This window comes from Balaenoptera ricei, chromosome 20, assembly GCF_028023285.1.
Source record: "Balaenoptera ricei isolate mBalRic1 chromosome 20, mBalRic1.hap2, whole genome shotgun sequence".
Lineage (NCBI taxonomy): Eukaryota > Metazoa > Chordata > Mammalia > Artiodactyla > Balaenopteridae > Balaenoptera > Balaenoptera ricei.
Window position 1 is genome coordinate 55,388,706 of NC_082658.1, and position 17,165 is coordinate 55,405,870.

General features: G+C 50.0%; 1 protein-coding gene across 1 annotated transcript in view; it reads left to right on the plus strand.

Annotated features, from left to right (window-relative positions):
• Positions 1–7,964: 7,964 nt before the first annotated feature.
• Positions 7,965–17,165, plus strand: part of DNAH2 (dynein axonemal heavy chain 2) — a 94,997-nt gene continuing 85,796 nt past the window's right edge. Inside the window, 3 exon segments of the mRNA XM_059907447.1 lie at positions 7,965–8,121; positions 13,044–13,105; positions 16,509–16,679. Coding sequence (XP_059763430.1) covers positions 7,965–8,121; positions 13,044–13,105; positions 16,509–16,679 — 390 coding nt within the window.

Here is a 17,165-nt window from a genome sequence, read left to right on the forward strand (position 1 = left end):
GATGAGAAGGCTGGAGAATGACTGGACATGAATTGGGGCAGAGAACTGGTGATTAGAGCGGCTTTCCAGCTGAGGGTTGAATTGCATGAAACCAAGGGGTAGGGAGGGGGTTGGGTTGGACGGGTGAGGTGGACAGTGCATGGCTGGCGGAGGGGGGTGTGGTCATGGGCTGGGTGAGGAGGCTGAGGAAGGCAGCCACTGCCAGGGGAGGGAGAGAGGAACCCAGGTGGGAGTGGGTTGCCAATACATCCAAATGGGTCTGTCTGTGAATATACGTTCACACACGGGGGAAAGCCCAAGTGTCTATTGCTAAACCAAGTACCAGATTCAAGGCAAGTCTCAGTCGGAAACAAAGTGGAAAAAACATGCTCACGTGTTTAATCTATTCCCTCCCACCCCTGCCCAAGGCACTCCTGTGCCCAGAAGACTCAGGGACCCAGGCATCAAGCTGCCTATCCCCTGGCTCCCTGTGTACCCATAACCCAGGCTCTTCTCCCCCCAAAACCCAGATGCCCAGTCCCCTAGACTCAGCCCCATTCTCCAACCACAAAAGCAGCCGTGAGGAGCATCGCTGGAGCCAGTCGGTGGGGGTCACAACCTCTGACCTGGCCGCCCCTCCCCTGACTTTAGGTCCCCTCCCGCTGTCTCCCATCTGCCTGGAGGTCGAGGGGTCCTCCTGCCCCTCCTCTGTCCAGTGGGACCCCTGCCCCTCCCCCTGTCTGAGCAAGATGCCTGGGTCCTGAGAGGTGCAGGCACTGTAGGAGGGGAGTTGAAAACTGGGAGGCCAGGTGCTGGGCTGTCTGGAATTTACTCCTGCCTTCTAAGCCCACACTGGAGCTGCCCGAGGTGGGGAGGCTGGAGGGGGTGTGGAAGGGCTGGTTCCTGCCCCTTAGTGGGGGTTGGTTGTCATGGCAACATCCCCTTCTTCACACAATAGGAAGCCCCCCTCAGCCTCCCGCGTGGATGGAGCCGACAGCCCCATCGCTGGCTATCAGCCTCAGGGACTTGGCAACCGTCACTATGGCAACCCAGAGCCCAGCAACAGGGCCCAGTGAGAGAGGGAGGGGTCCACAACTGGGGCAGGGCTGTGTGTGCGAGGGGGCAAGGGAGCCAAGGAAGACTCCCCTACACGTATATCCAGAGGCACAGGTGGAGAGAAGAGAGGGAAGAGAAGTGGGGATAAATAGTCTCCATGACAGACAAACATCTCACCAAAGCAACTGAGACATCATAACATGCTGAGAGACAGGAAGACACCTGGGGACAGATGCACAGCTGGGGAGAGGAACAGCACATTCTGCACATTACCCTGGGACACACCCCTTCAGAGAACTGGTATCTATAGACTCTCCTCCCCCCAGACATTAACAACGCAAGACCTAGAGCCTTCCACATGTGTAGTGATCTTTTGAGCTATTTGAAAGCTCAGGTGACTTCCATACAGAAAAACACATGCCATCCTATTCGCTTCCTAGGTACAAACACACAAACACTCCTAGGGTAACAAGTACAACAAAGCAAGAAGAGGTGCAGGAAGACATTCATTTATTCATTCATTCATTCATTCATTCACTCATTCACTCAGCATCATATTAAATGTCTACTTTGTTCCAGGTACTATTTCAGGCACTGGTAGTGTGAGGTGAATAAGGCAAAGCACCTGCTTTCATGAAGTCCACATTTTGGTGGGGAACAACATAATAATATTTCTGGTAGTGATAAGTGATATAAAAAAACAGAGTGAAGGGGTGAATAGGATGGAGAGTATCAGGAAGATGCTTTAAGTTAGGAGGTCAGGAGGGTCCCTCTGAAGAGGTGACATTTGTTCAGGACCTTGAATAATGAGGAGTATGGAAGGCAGGCACTATGGGGAAGGGCATAGCAGAAAGAGGGAACAGGGCTTCCCTGGCGGTGCAGTGGTTGAGAATCTACTTGCCAATGCAGGGGACGCGGGTTCGAGCCCTGGTCTGGGAAGATCCCACGTGCCGCGGAGCAACTGGGCCCAGTGAGCCACAACTACTGAACCTGCGCGTCTGGAGCCTGTGCTCCGCAACAAGAGAGGCCGCAACAAGAGAGGCCGCGACAGTGAGAGGCCCGCGCACCGCGATGAAGAGTGGCCCCCGCTCGCCGCAACTAGAGAAAGCCCTCGCACAGAAACGAAGATCCAACACACCCAAAAATAAATAAATAAATAAATAAATTTATTTAAAAAAAAAGAAAGAGGGAACAGCAAGTGCAAAGCATAGAGGTGAAATCTCGACAGGCTTGGGAACAGTGAGAAAGACATCACAACCACACACATGTTCTAGCTGTGTCCTGTCTTTCCCCAGCCTCAGCGTGTAGGGTAGCAAGTGACCAAGGAAGAATCCACATTTAGGAAGTTGATCTAACTCCGTCTTCCATTTTTTCCCCTTTGTTTCTTTTTTTTTTTTTTTGACCTAAAAACATGCTTTTTTACTTCATTATAATCAATACAAAGAAATCAGCACACAAAATACATTTTCAGACAAACAAACACAACAGTTTTGTAGAAAAAGATATAAACATTTACTTTAAGGTCTGGGGCGGGAGGGGGGTCCCCTTTGTTTCTTGTGTGGATGTGAGCTGTTTCTTGTGTGGATGTGAGTTTTCCTCAACTAAATTTTATGCTCTGGGAGGGCAGGGATAATGCTCTGAGATTTGGGGGCTGTGGTACAGCTGCTGGTACAGAATCTAGAGCAGAGTGGGAGTAAAGGATCTGAGAGAGCTGGGGACCACGGAACGTAAAGCCCCCACCAAGCATAGGATGGAGGCTGTCCTGGGGGCTGTGCTGCAGACAGAAGCTCACACTTTTCCATCCTTCCAAACAGAAGCAGGATGTAAATTAGGTTGAGGTATGTATGTTTGTGTCTGTGGTCTATGTTGAGGGTTTTAAGAAAAGGAGAACAGAGCAAAGGGTTGCAGTGGGAATTTCTGATGGGGAATGGTTGACATCACAACTGGAAATGTAGTTAGAATGAAAAACAGAGCTTCCTAAGTGGAATCACAAACATGGGGCATCCCCTTCCCTAGAGAGAGTTTCAAGATCTGTAGGCAGGCTGGGAGAAATGTGGCAGGCTGGTTTAGAGGCAGCAGGCTAGCTGGGATGGGCTCAGAGAGTTGGGTGGGGGTAGGGAAAAGGATACAGAATAAATGGGAGTGAAAACTCAGCACCGGAGAGATGTCTGAAAGGCAGCAGCGAAGGTGGAGTCCTGTAGGGAGTTCTGAGGGGACCAGGTCCTAGGGTCCCCTGATTCCCAGAAGGAATCGAAGCATTCCACGGCCTGGCTCTCCCACTTCCCTCAGTTGCCATCAGAAACTCAGGCATCAGTTCCCTCCAATCCAAGTGGCTAGTGGTGGTGGTGGGGAGATTGAGCAGCCTCGGGGGGCGGCAGCTGGTGAGTGGGGAGGAATCTGTGTGCTCAGCAAACAGCAGCCTCAGTGCCCAGTGGCTGCTTCCTCCCTCATCAATCAGCCCAGCCAAATGTCCTTGCATTCCCACCACCCCAAGGGGACTGGGGCTGGGCCAGGGTCCCCAGGGGAGTGAGATGGGATGGGTGGGGGGAGGGGGGTTGGTGCTTGGCTCCCCATCTCTTGGCTTCTGTTCTCTCCTCTCCTGGAAGCTCTCTGTTCGAGTCATGGAACGGACTCCCTCCTGGTGCTACCATCGTGAGGGCATCAGCTACAAATCACCTGTGGGGGTCTGCTGGTTGGGGGGGGGGGTGCAGGGGGGAAGAGGGGTGAGTCAGGGCTGAAGAGGAATCTACTCTGGTTCTCACAGGACCGGCCCCGGGCACAGTCAGCAGAGAGGCTGCTGGCACAGGGGCTCTGCACCCCCGGCTGGCCTCTCCATCCCTGACGGATGCTCTGGACAGCAGGCTGAGACCTGGACCACAGAAATGTCCTCCCTCTTCTCACCTTTTCCTAGCCCCCAGCCCTAATTCCCCACTTCCCACCACGATCCAGAGGGCCAGCCCCCAGCTCGCCCTAAATCTGCTGCTCCCCCTTGGGGACTGGGGCCTCCAGACCTTAGCCTCTGGCTCACTCTCCCCCCTCCTCAGCCCTTGCTCCCCTCAGGGACCCAGGCGTCCTGCCCACTCCCTTCACCATAACAACCATTCTTTTGGAGTTGCTTAAGACTTTAATATCATTTCATTAAGTCAGCTAGTTCAGAGAAGGTTGGGGGCACAAAGAGACTGGGGTGGGCAAAAAAGGGCCAAGGTAGGGGGGAAGCAAGGGAAGAGCTCCCTCTCTCCGTGGAGATGGCTCTGAGAAATCAAATATTGACAGTGAGAGAACAGAACTTATTAAAGCTGGGACAGGGGTGTGTGTGGGGCGCTGTGGGAATGGCCGGATGCCTGGGTTCTGAGAGTAATGAAGGTCCTGGGAGGAGGGAGTGCCTGAGGCTGGGAGGATGCAGTGAGATGAAGGGTTCTGTCGTACAACTCTTCTGCCCATTTCCTTTGCGAGGTACTGAGTCTTGCTACCCCGGCTGTTTCTCAGCTGTCCCCTAGAGCCGCTGGGGACAAGACCCCCATCACAGCTGTGGTTGCCCCCCCTTTCATCCCTTCTCCCTACCTCCACCTCTGTTGATGAGCTTCAGTGGCGTTTAATCGGATTGAGCAGTAATTAGCAAAGCGAGATGTTTGATTACCTATTTAGCATAATGTAGGGGGCTGGGATCCCTAGGCACAGCCAAGGCCGGCGGGGGGGGGGGGCGGTGGTTCAGAAAAGAAATGGGGTCTACGCAACATTCCTTTCCCTGAGGGAGCCATGAGCCCCGCCTATAAGTCTCCCCATCCTATGCCTCCCCTCAAATCTTCACTCCTCTGGGACTTCTCCCTGGGGGATCTGACCAATCATGTCACCTCTCTGCCACCCACTGCCTAACTGGTTAGAGGATCACCCACTTAGCCCTGCTTGCTGTGCAACTGATTTTGGGGTGTGGCAGGACCCCTCTCTCCTTCAATCCTTGCCCTCAGTAACAGGAATGTGGGCCGGGCAGGAGCCCAGAAACCCCCTTTAAGGATAATGGGGGGGTGCCAAGGGCAGGGGTTGTCAATTCTGGAAATAAAAATGGGGTAGGTAGGATGGTGAGGTCAGAGCTGGGCTCAGGTGTGGATTAATCCACAGGCCCTTCAGGAGTGCCAGGGACTGCCAGTCCTCGCCCTGCCAGACTGGCATAATGAGACCCGTCAGGTGTGAACATCAACCAGGAAAAGGGGGAACTGAGGTGCCCGCTTCTCTCCTCCAGCAAATAAAATGTAATCAATTTAGCTCCTCATGGAAATGTAATCAGTGGGCTCACTGCGGGCTTTGTCTTAATTAGGCACTATTGATGGAAGCAGGGAGGGTGCCTTCCCATCCCCCTGACTCGCTTCCTCCCTGCATCTCCCAGGCCTCCCTAAAGCTTCCACCAGCCCCAGGTACGGCTCAGTCTTCCAGGCGCCTCTTCTGGCACCCCGGCCCGCAGCGCCCCCTAGCACCGGCTGCGGTCTGCCCCTCCTCTCACACCCCTCTCCTGTCACTTCCCCAAGACTCAGTCTTTGTTCTTATGGAGAGCCGAGCCCCTCCCCGGCCCGGTCACCTTCCCCAGAGAGTCCCCGCCTCCTGTCCCCCCCCCAAAACAAGCGACGCTTTCCAAAGCCAATCCTCAGATTCCAAAAATTCCAGTTCCGTTCTTCCCTCCTTCCCCCACCCCGCGCTGCAGGGTGATCCTAGATCCCAGTCCGAATTAAGAAGGGGGAACGAGCGGGAGGGCAGGGGTGCTCCAGCCCCGGTTTTTTCCCCGGACTCAGCTGCAGCCACGGCTGCCTCGAAATCCTGGAGCGCCTTCTAGAGCGCGCGTGAGCCTCGCAGGCGGGACCTCGGGCGCCATCTGCTGGACTCGCCCGGGATGGAGCTCACAGACCCGCGCGCGGGGTCGGGCGCTTGGGTTCCCCCAGCCTTTTCAGTGTCCTGCGGGAGGCCACTCATTGTTTCCAGCCCCAGTCCTTCCCGCCCGTCCTCAGACCAGGCCTCCCGTCCCCCTCCAGCCCCCCTCCAGCCCGCCAGGTTTAGCGGCTTCCCCTTGCCCCTCAGCCCTCTTGCCCCGGGTGCCCGCCGGGGTGACGCGAGCGCAGCCAAGCCGGGAGCGGCTGATCAGGGCGTCTCTGCGTCTGCGCCGAGGACGCTGGCTCGGCGCGCTCGGGTCCCCGCCACTCGCTCGCCCGCCCCCCCACCCCACCCCCGCGCTGCCCGGGGTTGCCAAGGCGACGCGTGCAGGCGCCGGCCCGAGAGGGCTACGCGGGGCAACTTCTCAGCTGGAGTGGCCGGTCGGTCGGCGTCGTGAGGTGTGTGTTGGCGGCGGAGGGCACCAGGGAGCGGGGGAGGAATGCCGGGGAGAGTGGGAAGCTACGGGGAGAAGGGGCAGTGGTGAGGGGTACGAGGGAGAGTTGCGGGGGCGAGGGAAGAAGGGGCCGTTGCGGGGGAGGGCAGAGGAAGGGGCAGCTGAGAGGAAGGAGCGGCGACGGTTGTGACAGTTGTGTGAGGAAGCTCCCGTGAGGGGAAATTTGCCCACTGGAAGCCACTGGTGGTTGGAGGAGAGGGCCGGCCCCCTACGCTATTTCCTGAGAAATAGAATGAGTCCCAGGCTAGTAGAAGCCTCCTCCTGGGGCCTCGGTGTGGGACCATGGGGCGAACCCCATGGGGAGGTGGCTCCCAGCCTTGCCACCGGAATGTTCCTGAGGCTGCAGCCGGAGGCAGGGAAGCACAGCCTGACGCTTCTCTGGAGACCGATGGCAGACGCCGCGCTGTGGTACCTGGCTTTATTGATGTGTTGGCCTAATAGAACGGTGTTCCTTGGAGCAAAGTACAAATCCTTCAAGTGTGAAACTCATAGCGTATGATCAATGCCTGTGGCAGCCTGTGGGGATGAGGAAGAAAAGCCACAGGTGGTTGTCAGGCTAGAGCTGAGTGAAGAGGGACTGCCCAGCGAATCAGACATTGCCCCGGGCGCCCGCCAGAGATGCCCCGCTTCCCGCCCTCCTGCTTTTCTGAGAGAGACACTACTGGGCCTTCCTCATCGCCCCATTTCTCCCTCCCCCAGACACAATTCCAAGTTCATTGTTGGATGACTTTTGTCCTTCCTCTTCCAGTCTGTTCTCAGGACATCTGGAATCGAATGCTCTAGGTCTTCATTAATCGGTTAGCACAGACTCACTCAGCCAACTGTGCGAAGACACCTTTTCAGTACACGCAGAACAGGGCTTCTGCCCCTCAGGAGTGAAAAGCTGAAGAGGCAGGTTGCAAATACTGTTTCTTCCTTGTTTAAGGAGGTCACAGATTTTAGTGTGGGTGGGAGGGGCATTTTTCTTTCTCCCCCGCTTCCAGGGGGTGACTTGGGAGAAAAGGAGGTACATAGGAAAATCATCTTGGTTGCTCAGTGACTTGACACAGTGACAGAGAGTGTGGAACCTGGGGACAGTCTTCCCTTCCCTGGGCCCTTCTCACTCACCCATGGCCCTGAGAGCTAGAGTGCTTGAGGGTGTGTGCAGCCACACCTCAGCGTGGTAGATCTTTCCCTGATCATCTTATGTTCTCATCCCTCTGGGCAGAGATAGGGGTTCCTAAATCCTCATTAGTGGGTGTCTGCTGTGCCCTCATCTTTTTTTTTTTTCCCCCCCGGCCGCGCCTTGGGGCTTGTGGGATCTTAGTTCCCCAACCAGGAATGGAACTCATATGCCCCCTGCTGTGGAAGCGCGGAGTCCTAACCACTGGGCTGCCAGCAAATGCCCTGTGCCCTCATGTTTAGCTTCCATTTATTCCTAATGCCTTGAGGGACTGATTTTGATTTTTAACCCAGTGCCCTGAAGAAAGTGGGATAACCCAGGGAAAGGACTGAGGGTTGGGGGTGGATCTGGTGGTGGACCCCCAGCTTCCGTGTGTCTGCAGGTTTTGCCAACACAATGTCCAGCAAAGCTGACAAGAAGCAGAAAGTGAGTAGCCGGGGAAGCGCCCGCTGGCGAGCCGCTCAGTCTGCTCTGGCCGCACAGGCTGCGGAGGCCACCCTGCCGGCCAGCAGTGAGTCCCAGGCAGAGCCCGAATCTCTCAAGGAGGAGCCTGGTGGGTACCTGCTGGGGAGAGGCTTGGAGGCAGAATGTTTGTATTGAAGGAGGGTCTTAGGGCCGGGGAGCAGGTTCTGTTGCTTCTGGGTAAGAAGCAAGGGGTTCAGTGGAATCTCAGGCCTGCTGCTAGGTCCCTTGTTTCGTGTTTTCCTCCTGGCCAGCCTTATACTTGTTCTTTCTGTCTTAAAATTTCCCCCCAGTGCACCAAGAGCTCACCAGCCAATCCTCTATGCTAGCCTCTTCTTCCTTATTTCAAGTGTTCCTGGTTGCTCCTACCCCAGTGAAGAGGGTTTGATCTCTTCCTTTTTCCCATTTTCACCCTGGGTGGCAAAACAAATAATGTTTTCCTCCCATTAAGCCCATCACCATGGAGACTCAGCCTGCTTTGCCATCCTTTGAATCCTAAGCCTGACTGAATCTTTCTCCCATCTGTTTAAGGCTCTTGTATCGCCGCCCTCATTTCATCAGGGCCTTGGTAGACTAAGGAGGTTCAGGTTCAGGGCCACAGGAAAAGAAGCCTGATGTCTAGATTGAGGAAGAAAAGAGTTTAAAGAGGCTGCCTCTTGTGGCTTTGATCTGAGGGATTCCTTCCTGTTGGGTGAGCTGGGGCCAATAGGGTTGGAAGGTTTTTGGTCGCTGTTGCTGTCACTAGGCTGTCCCTTAGAGCACTGGCCAGTGTAGCTATGACTGTGAGCTAAGGATAGGCCTCCCCTTTTACCTGGGGCTTCTTTACACTGCTAGCAGCCTGTCAAGATGGAGAGAAATAGAATCCCCTTTTAATATTAAAAGTTGAGAGATTAAGCGTGGGCATGGGAGAAAGGGCCAGGGTACACAGGGCCTTGCCCTGGGATCTAGACATTGGAACCATGCAAATTTTTTCTTCTGAGTTCTCTTAAGAGCAGTTTAAAGTGGGACTGGCTCCTAGAACCTGGGTACCAGGAGCAGGGGGAGGGAGGAGGGAAGGCAGTGAAGTTCAACTTGGAGACTCCTCCGGGGTGGGAAGGGAATGTCAGGGTGTCATGTGATGTTGCTTATATGTGGAATCTAAAAAAAGGGTACAGATGAACTCATCTGCAGAGCAGAAATAGAGTTACAGACGTAGAGGGCAGACTTGTGGTTGCCAGGGGGTAAGCGGGGGAGGGATAAATTGGAAGATTGTGATTGACATATGCACACTACTATATGTAAAGTGGATAAGTAATAAGGACCTATTGTACAGCACAGGGAACTCTATTCAATACTCTGTGGTGGCCTATATGGGAAAAGAATCGAGAAAAGAGTGGATGTGTATATATATATGGGTGATTCACTTTGCTGTGCACCTGAAGCTGACACAACATTGTGAATCAACTATACTCCAATAAAAATTATTAAAAAACGTAACTTCTAAATGAAAGCACTGACCCCCAAACACCAAGGATCTCTGAGTCCTTTTAACTCTGAGCCTTTTTATTGTTTGATGTGGAGCTTTCTAGCTGACACTTGATAGAGGTTCAGAGAAGACTTGGGCCTCCAAGGCAGCCCTGAAATGAGCCTTAATCCCTGTACTCAGGACTTCCCTGGCGGTCCAGCGGCTAAGACTCCGTGCTCCTAATGCAGGGAGCCTGGGTTCCATCCCTGGTCAGGGAACTAGATCCCACATGCATGCCGCAACTAAGAGTTCGCGTGCTGCAACTAAAGATCCCGTGTGCCGCAACGAAAGATCCTGCACAGCCAAATAAATAAGTAAATATTAAAAAAAAAAAAAAATCCCTGTACTCTTTGGAGTTGGGGAGGGATTGAGGCCTGTCCCACAGGAGACAGAGGGGGCCTACTATGGTCTGAATGTTTGTGTCCCCCCCAAATTCATATGTTGAAATTCTCATGCCCGATATGATGGTGTTAGTAGGAGGGGCCTTTGGGAGGTTGCTTAAATCATGAGGGTGGAACTGTCATGAGTGGGATTAGTGCCTTATAAGAAGCAACTCCAGAGAGATTCCTTGCCCCCTTCCGCCGGACATAAAGAGAGGTCTGCACTCCAGAAGAGGGCCCTCACCCAACCCTGCTGGCACCCTGATCTAGGACTTCCAGCCGCCAGAACTGCGAAGAATAAATGTGTGTGTTTAGAAGCCACCCAGTCGATGGTGTTGTGTTAGAGTAGTCCAAATGGGCTAAGACCAGGCCTAAAACACTTCTTGGTGAAGGATGGTGGGTTAAAGGGCAAACACCCTTTTGAGGTCTTTATTGATATCCTTTGCTTCCTTAAGTGCTCCTCCGTTCCCACTAAGAAAAGAAGTACAGGTTCATAATCCCATATCTGTAACTTTAAAAAGCCCTAAGAACTGAAAGTTTTTTTCCCCCAAAATTTGGCATCCAAACTTATTTGGTGGTGAGACATAACCTAAACTGACATGAAGGTATTTATAGTCTATTTAAACCACTTAGTATAAATTTTCATATGTTTTACTGCAGAAATACTGACACTAAAAGTTTGTGGAGTGCTGTTCTAGAGGCCCCAAGATGTGGTGGGGGGGGTCTCATATACCATACGGTATTACAAGTCTACATTCTGAGATATACTTGATCCCAGGGGTTTTGGATAAGGGATTGTAGACCTATATTTCAGGCAAATCAGAAAAAATACAGAGAATGAGATAATGAACACCCATGTCCCCGTCACCCAATGTGAGAATAAATCATGATGGCAACAAGTGAATCCCTTTGTCCCCCTGCTACCCACCCCCCCACAAGCCCTTCTCTCCTTCTCCAGAGGTCACCGCTATTCTGAGTTGGTGTTTGTCATTCTCAAGCCTGTTTCCTAAACTTTTACTGCGTGTATCCATGACCATCACATACTAGTATCGTATTGCATGGTTTAGACTTTATATAAATTGTATTACAATAGAGGACAAAACCAGTTTACTCTTGAGATTGTCTCAGTCTCAGACTATTTCAAGTCTCCGCCTTGTTCCTGTCTGAAACCTTGGATGCCCTTGGCTTTCTCGAAGGGCGTTGGGTTTCTTGGTTACCCATCCCACTCACCACTGAGCTCCTAGAATCAGCTGTTCCATCTTTCTCATGATTTCCTTCCTCGGCCTGTGTGCCTCACTCCCCTCTTAGGTTTTCTTTCTGGAAGTTGGAGTGTCCTGTTCCCCAAGGTCTTTTGGTTGCATCTCATTTGTTCCTTCTTCCTTTCAGCCCACGGGAGATGGGAGGCCCACCAGTTTTACCCCAGTCTCCTGTGTGCGCAACAGATCAGGAAGGAGAGGGACACCCCCCTGGGTTTTATGGAGTCCAGAGTGGGGATGGTGGTTTGCTTGGAGAGGGGCTGATTTCTGTGGGCCCCAACTTCTCCATGTGGGAAGAGGATGGGGGAAGAATGGCAGGCCAGAATCTGAATGCCTAGAATGACCTTAATACTGACTGCCTTCATTCCCCTGCCTCCTTCTGTGCCCCCTCCAGCCCCAATCAGCTTTTTAAAAGAAAATTTAAAAAATATATATATATTTATTTATATTTGGCTGCACTGGGTCTTAGTTGTGGCATGTGGGATCTTCACTGTGGCAGATTTAGTTGCAGAGAACTGGAGACAGGGACTCGAACAGACATTTGTATGCCCATGTTCACAGCAGTGCTATTCACAACAGCCAAAAGGCGGAAACAACCAAGCGTCCATCAACGATGAATGGATAAACAAATTGCAGTGGAATATTATGCAGCCATAAAAAAGAATGAAGGTCTGCTACGATGCAACAACGTGGATGAATCTTGAAAACATGCCAAGTGAAGGAAGCCAGTCACAAAAGACCGCATATTGTATGATTCCACTAATATAAAATGTCCAGAATAGGCAAATTCATAGACTCAGAAAGTAGATTAGTGGTTACCAGGATCTGGGAGGAAAGGGGAATAGGGAGTGCCTGCTAAGAGGCCAGGCTCTGGTGCAACTTAGAAGTAAAGATATAGGGGCCATGGGGTGCCAATTTCTCAAGGTACTTCAAGTACCTTGAAGTGGAATTGCTCGGTCATATGGTGACTCCGTGTTTAACTTCTTTTTTTTTTTTTAATTTATTTATTTAATTTATTTATTTTTGGCTGCATTGGGTCTTCGTTGCTGCTCACGGGCTTTCTCTAACTGTGGTGAGCGGGGGCTACTCTTCGTTGCGGTGCGCGGGCTTCTCACTTTGGTGGCTTCTCTTGTTGCGGAGCGCAGGCTCCAGGCACACGGGCCTCAGTAGGTGCGGCACGCGGGCTCAGTAGCTGTGGCTCGCGGGCTCTAGAGCGCAGGCTCAGTAGTTGTGGCGCACGGGCTTAGTTGCTCCGCGGCATGGGGGATCTTCCCGGACCAGGGCTCGAACCCGTGTGCCCTGCATTGGCAGGTGGCTTCTTAACCACTGCGCCACCAGGGAAGTCCTAACTTCTTTTATTTGTTGTTGTTTTTTGGCTGTGCTGGCCGGCATGTGGGATCTTAGTTCCCCATCCAGGGATCGAACCCGTGCACCCTGCAGTGGAAGCTCAGAGACTTAACCACTGGACCACCAGGGAAGTCTCTGTGTTTAACTTTTTTTTTTTTTTAAAGAACATTTTTTTTTATTATTAATTTATTAATTTATTAATTTATTTTTGGCTGTGTTGGGTCTTCGTTTCTGTGCGAGGGCTTTCTCTAGTTGGCGGTGAGCGGAGGCCACTCTTCATCGCGGTGCGCGGGCCTCTCACTGTCATGGCCTCTCTTGTTGCGGAGCACAGGCTCCAGACGCGCAGGCTCAGTAGTTGTAGCTCACGGGCCTAGTTGCTCCGCGGCATGTGGGATCTTCCCAGACCAGGGCTCGAACCCGTGTCCCTTGCATTGGCAAGCAGATTCTCAACCACTGCGCCACCAGGGAAGCCCTGTGTTTAACTTTTAATGGAATGCCTTCATTTTTGAATTTTCATTCTTCCCAGAGCCAATATTGGAGGAACCTGAAATACAGAAAGAAGAATTACAGGAGCGTGAGGTAGACGTGGTAAGTCTGGCTTTTCTCTGAGACAAATATTCCTCCCCAACAACTGGTGAATCAAAGGATCAGTTGCAGAATGGTGTACGAGGAATTCTCTTCAATCTCTCACTACCTTCTCTTTACTTTCTACTGGTAGCCTGCTCACTGCAAATCCAGTACACCGAGTAAAGGACAAAGTTATCCGTGTCCCCTACCCCTCCCAAAGAAGAGGGCTTTCAGTGAGGAAGAGGGCTCTTAGGCCCTTCCTCATCTCTCCACCTTGGGTCAGATTGCAATAAGCTATATCCGTTGAATGGGTGAACATCTGAACAAGGTGAACAAGCTGGGCAGACACTGTCCTAATTGGATACTAATTTCTAAGACATCCTCTTTCTTCCTGTCCTTCAGTTCCCTCCTTTGGCTGAAGAGTTTACAGAAACCACTTGAAATACTTTCAGAATTTGACACTCAGTAACCTCTATACCTTTATTTCCAAGCTGCATCAGAGCCTAGGCACACCCTCAGTTACCTGGGTTAGAAGAATAGAGTGGTGACCTTGAACTTTTTTAAAAAGGGAGAGAAAAGTGACAACTACTCATTAAAGAAAAATATTGGAAGGGACAGAAAAGTAAAACAAAGAAAGGGAAAATAAAAGTCATAGTATTACTGCCTGAACACATCCAACGTTACTAATTTGGTATATGTTCTTTCTTTCTGTGTAGATTTGCAAGTTTTTTTGTTTTTTAGCAATCCTAACTGTACCACACATTATAATTTTTTATTAGGCTTTCTCACAAAACATTTTTTTATTCTTCATGTTATTATATACTTAAAAAAATACATCAGGCTGCCTTTATTTTTTTAATCACAAATATGTAAATCACAAGATACCTCTTTTTTTTTAGTATGTAGTATTTTCATTACTGTTATTACATACTCTTTGTAAGCATCTTTTTTTTTTTTTTTTGGTTGCGCAGCTTATGGGATCTTAGTTCCTGACCAGGGATTGAACCTGGGCCCCGGCAGTGAAAAGCACCAAATCCTAACCACTGGACTGCCAGGGAATTCTCTGTAAGCGCCTTTTTTTTTTTTTTTTTGGCCGCCGTGCAGCATGCGGGATCTTAGTTCCCTGACCAGGGATTGAATCCGTGCCCCCTGCAATGGAAGCGTGGAGTGTTAACCACTGGACCACCAGGGAGGTCCCTGTAAGCACCATTTTTAATGTTCATATGGTGCTCCATGAGATATATGTATCACAGTTAAATCTTTACTCTTGGACATTTGCCATTTATGATTTTTTTGCTCTCATAATAATACAGTGATGAATATTATAAATAAAACGAACACATTTTGAAATACTTAATATTTCCTTAAGTTAGATTCCTGATTATGGAATTCCTGAATCGAAGAGTAAAGAACATTTCTAACACCTCTAATACATAACGCCAAATTGTTTTTCAAACAAATTGCATTTTTTTGCCCTCGCACTAGCAACAAACCCTTTCCAGGCCTGGGTGTTAGCAGTTTAGCAAAGTTTTTTTTTTTTTTTTTTTTTCTGGCGGCATCCCGCGGCTTGTGGGATCTTAGTTCCCTGAGCAGGGGTTGAACCTGCGCCCTCGGCAGTGAAAACGTGGAGTCCTAACCACTGGACCACCAGGGAATTCCCTAGCAAGGATTTTAAAAAAAATGATAGGCAATAAATGATATACCTTTGCTATGTTTATTTGTATTTCTTTGATTTCAAATGAAATTGAACATTTATTTCACATTTTCATTTTCTCTTTTTTTTATGACATGATACGTTTGTTCATATCCTTTCGTCCATTTATTTATCTGGGTCTTAGTGTTTTTCTCGTTGGATCTTCATGTATGTATTTATATACAGAAGATTTTAGATTACTAGCTAAATTTTCTTGACCTGGAAACTTTAAGTAAAAGGGATTCCTTCTCATCTTCCAGAAGTACTGGGAGAAGGACGGGGTGACTTCTCAAGTTCACCGAGCTAGATTTTTATATCCTTTAGTTTTCTTTTTTTTTTTTTTTTAAATCTGTGTGTATTTTTTTTTTAATTAATTTATTTATTTTTGGCTGTGTTGGGTCTTCGTTTCTGTGCGAGGGCTTTCTCTAGTTGCGGCAAGCGGGGGCCACTCTTCATCGCGGTGCGCGGGCCTCTCACTATCGCGGCCTCTCTTGTTGCGGAGCACAGGCTCCAGACGCGCAGGCTCAGTAGTAGTTGTGGCTCACAGGCCTAGTTGCTCCGCAGCATGTGGGATCTTCCCAGACCAGGGCTCGAACCCGTGTCCCCTGCATTGGCAGGCAGATTCTCAGCCACTGCGCCACCAGGGAAGCCCCCTAGTTTTCTTAATTTATTTAGTAGTGTTCAAAATAATGCTGTCTTTTTTCTAGCCACCAGTTATGATTTATTTTCCATCCAATTGATTTGTTCTTCGGTGTTTTCCAGTCTTGTCTTTTCCCCTCCCTTTTTCTTTTTTCCTCACTGATATGCCAGTTGACTTTTGTCCAGTATCACATACTTATTCCAGTATCCTGTGGAGGCCACATCATGGAGAAATTGCTCTTTTACCCTATCCTTTCTTCAGCTTGTCATCCCCTTGCTCCTAATTGTTTTCTTTGTTTGTTTGTTTTTTGTTTTTAACATCTTTATTGGAGTATAATTGCTTTACAATGGCGTGTTAGTTTCTGCTTTATAACAAAGTGAATCAGCTATACATATACGTATATCCCCATATCTCTTCCCTCTTGCATCTCCCTCCCTCCCACCCTCCCTATCCCACCCCCCTAGGTGGTCACAAAGCACCGAGCTGATCTCCCTGTGCTATGCCGCTGCTTCCCACTAGCTATCGGTTTTACATTTGGTAGTGTATATATGTCCATGCCACTCTCTCACTTTGTCCCAGCTTTAATGGAATATTACTCAGCCATAAAAAGAAATGAAATTGAGTTATTTGTAGTGAGGTGGATGGACCTAGAGTCTGTCTTTACAGAGTGAAGTAAGTCAGAAAGAGAAAAACAAATACCGTATGCTAACACATACATATAGAATCCTAACTGTTTGACTCAGGCTAATATCCTACATGTTCCCTTGATTTAGTTTTACTGTGAGGTTGAGGGTTGCTTGATAAGACATTTTTACAAACACAGGCATAAATGAAATATCTTGGGAAGATAATATCCCTCAGTCTTCCACCATGATCCATTCTGTTTTTACTGGTAGAGGGAAGAGAATCTTATTGTCTTGTTTCTTCGAAGGCTTGAAACCTGTCTTTCAGTCCGTTCTCAGCTTTCCCTTCCCCGTTCTGAAGCTGTCTGACTTCTCTCATCCCCCACGTCCTCATACGTGACAGTGGATGGGAGAAGTGACCCATCCTAACAGCTGTCCCTGCTCTGGCCCTCTGCTCTCCTTCTGCAGAAGCCCCTTTTCCTGTCCCGAGCTGTGCTGACAGGACTGGCAGCTGCCACTTGGACAGAAGAGCACAATACCATTCTGGAACACTTTGCCCAGGACCCTTCGGAGCCCATCCTCACCATCTTCATCGACCCCTGTTTGGGGCTGAAGCTAGGTCTGGGGATGCCTGTGCAGGTACGTACTCCGCCGTCCAGACCTCAGGGTGTTCTCCCAGGGGGCTGAGGGTTCTGAGGATCTCTGTCGTCTGTGAGTCTTATCTCCTGTGTACAAGGTCTGTTGAGCCTCACAGTGTGTCAGACACCCTGCTTGGCAGCAGGATACAGAGAGGAATGAAGCAAGGTTTTGCTTTCGATGATCTCATGGTCTAGTGGGGAAGACAGACATATAAAAAATATTTACAGTATATTATGATGCCTGGGCAAAGCTTTATAAGAGCTTTTTTGGAAGCAACTAATGTAGCCAGTGGAATGCTGGCAGGGCTTGGTGATGGAGGTGATATTTGAGTTGGGGATGAAGGGTAAGTAGGATTTCACTGAGGCTGAGTATGCTCATCCAGGTAAAGAACACTTTATGTGCAAAGAAAGAGGAGTTGTGGGAAATGATACTGGAAAGGTGGGTTGGGGTCAGCTTGTGATGGGCCTTGTATGTTATGCTAAAGAA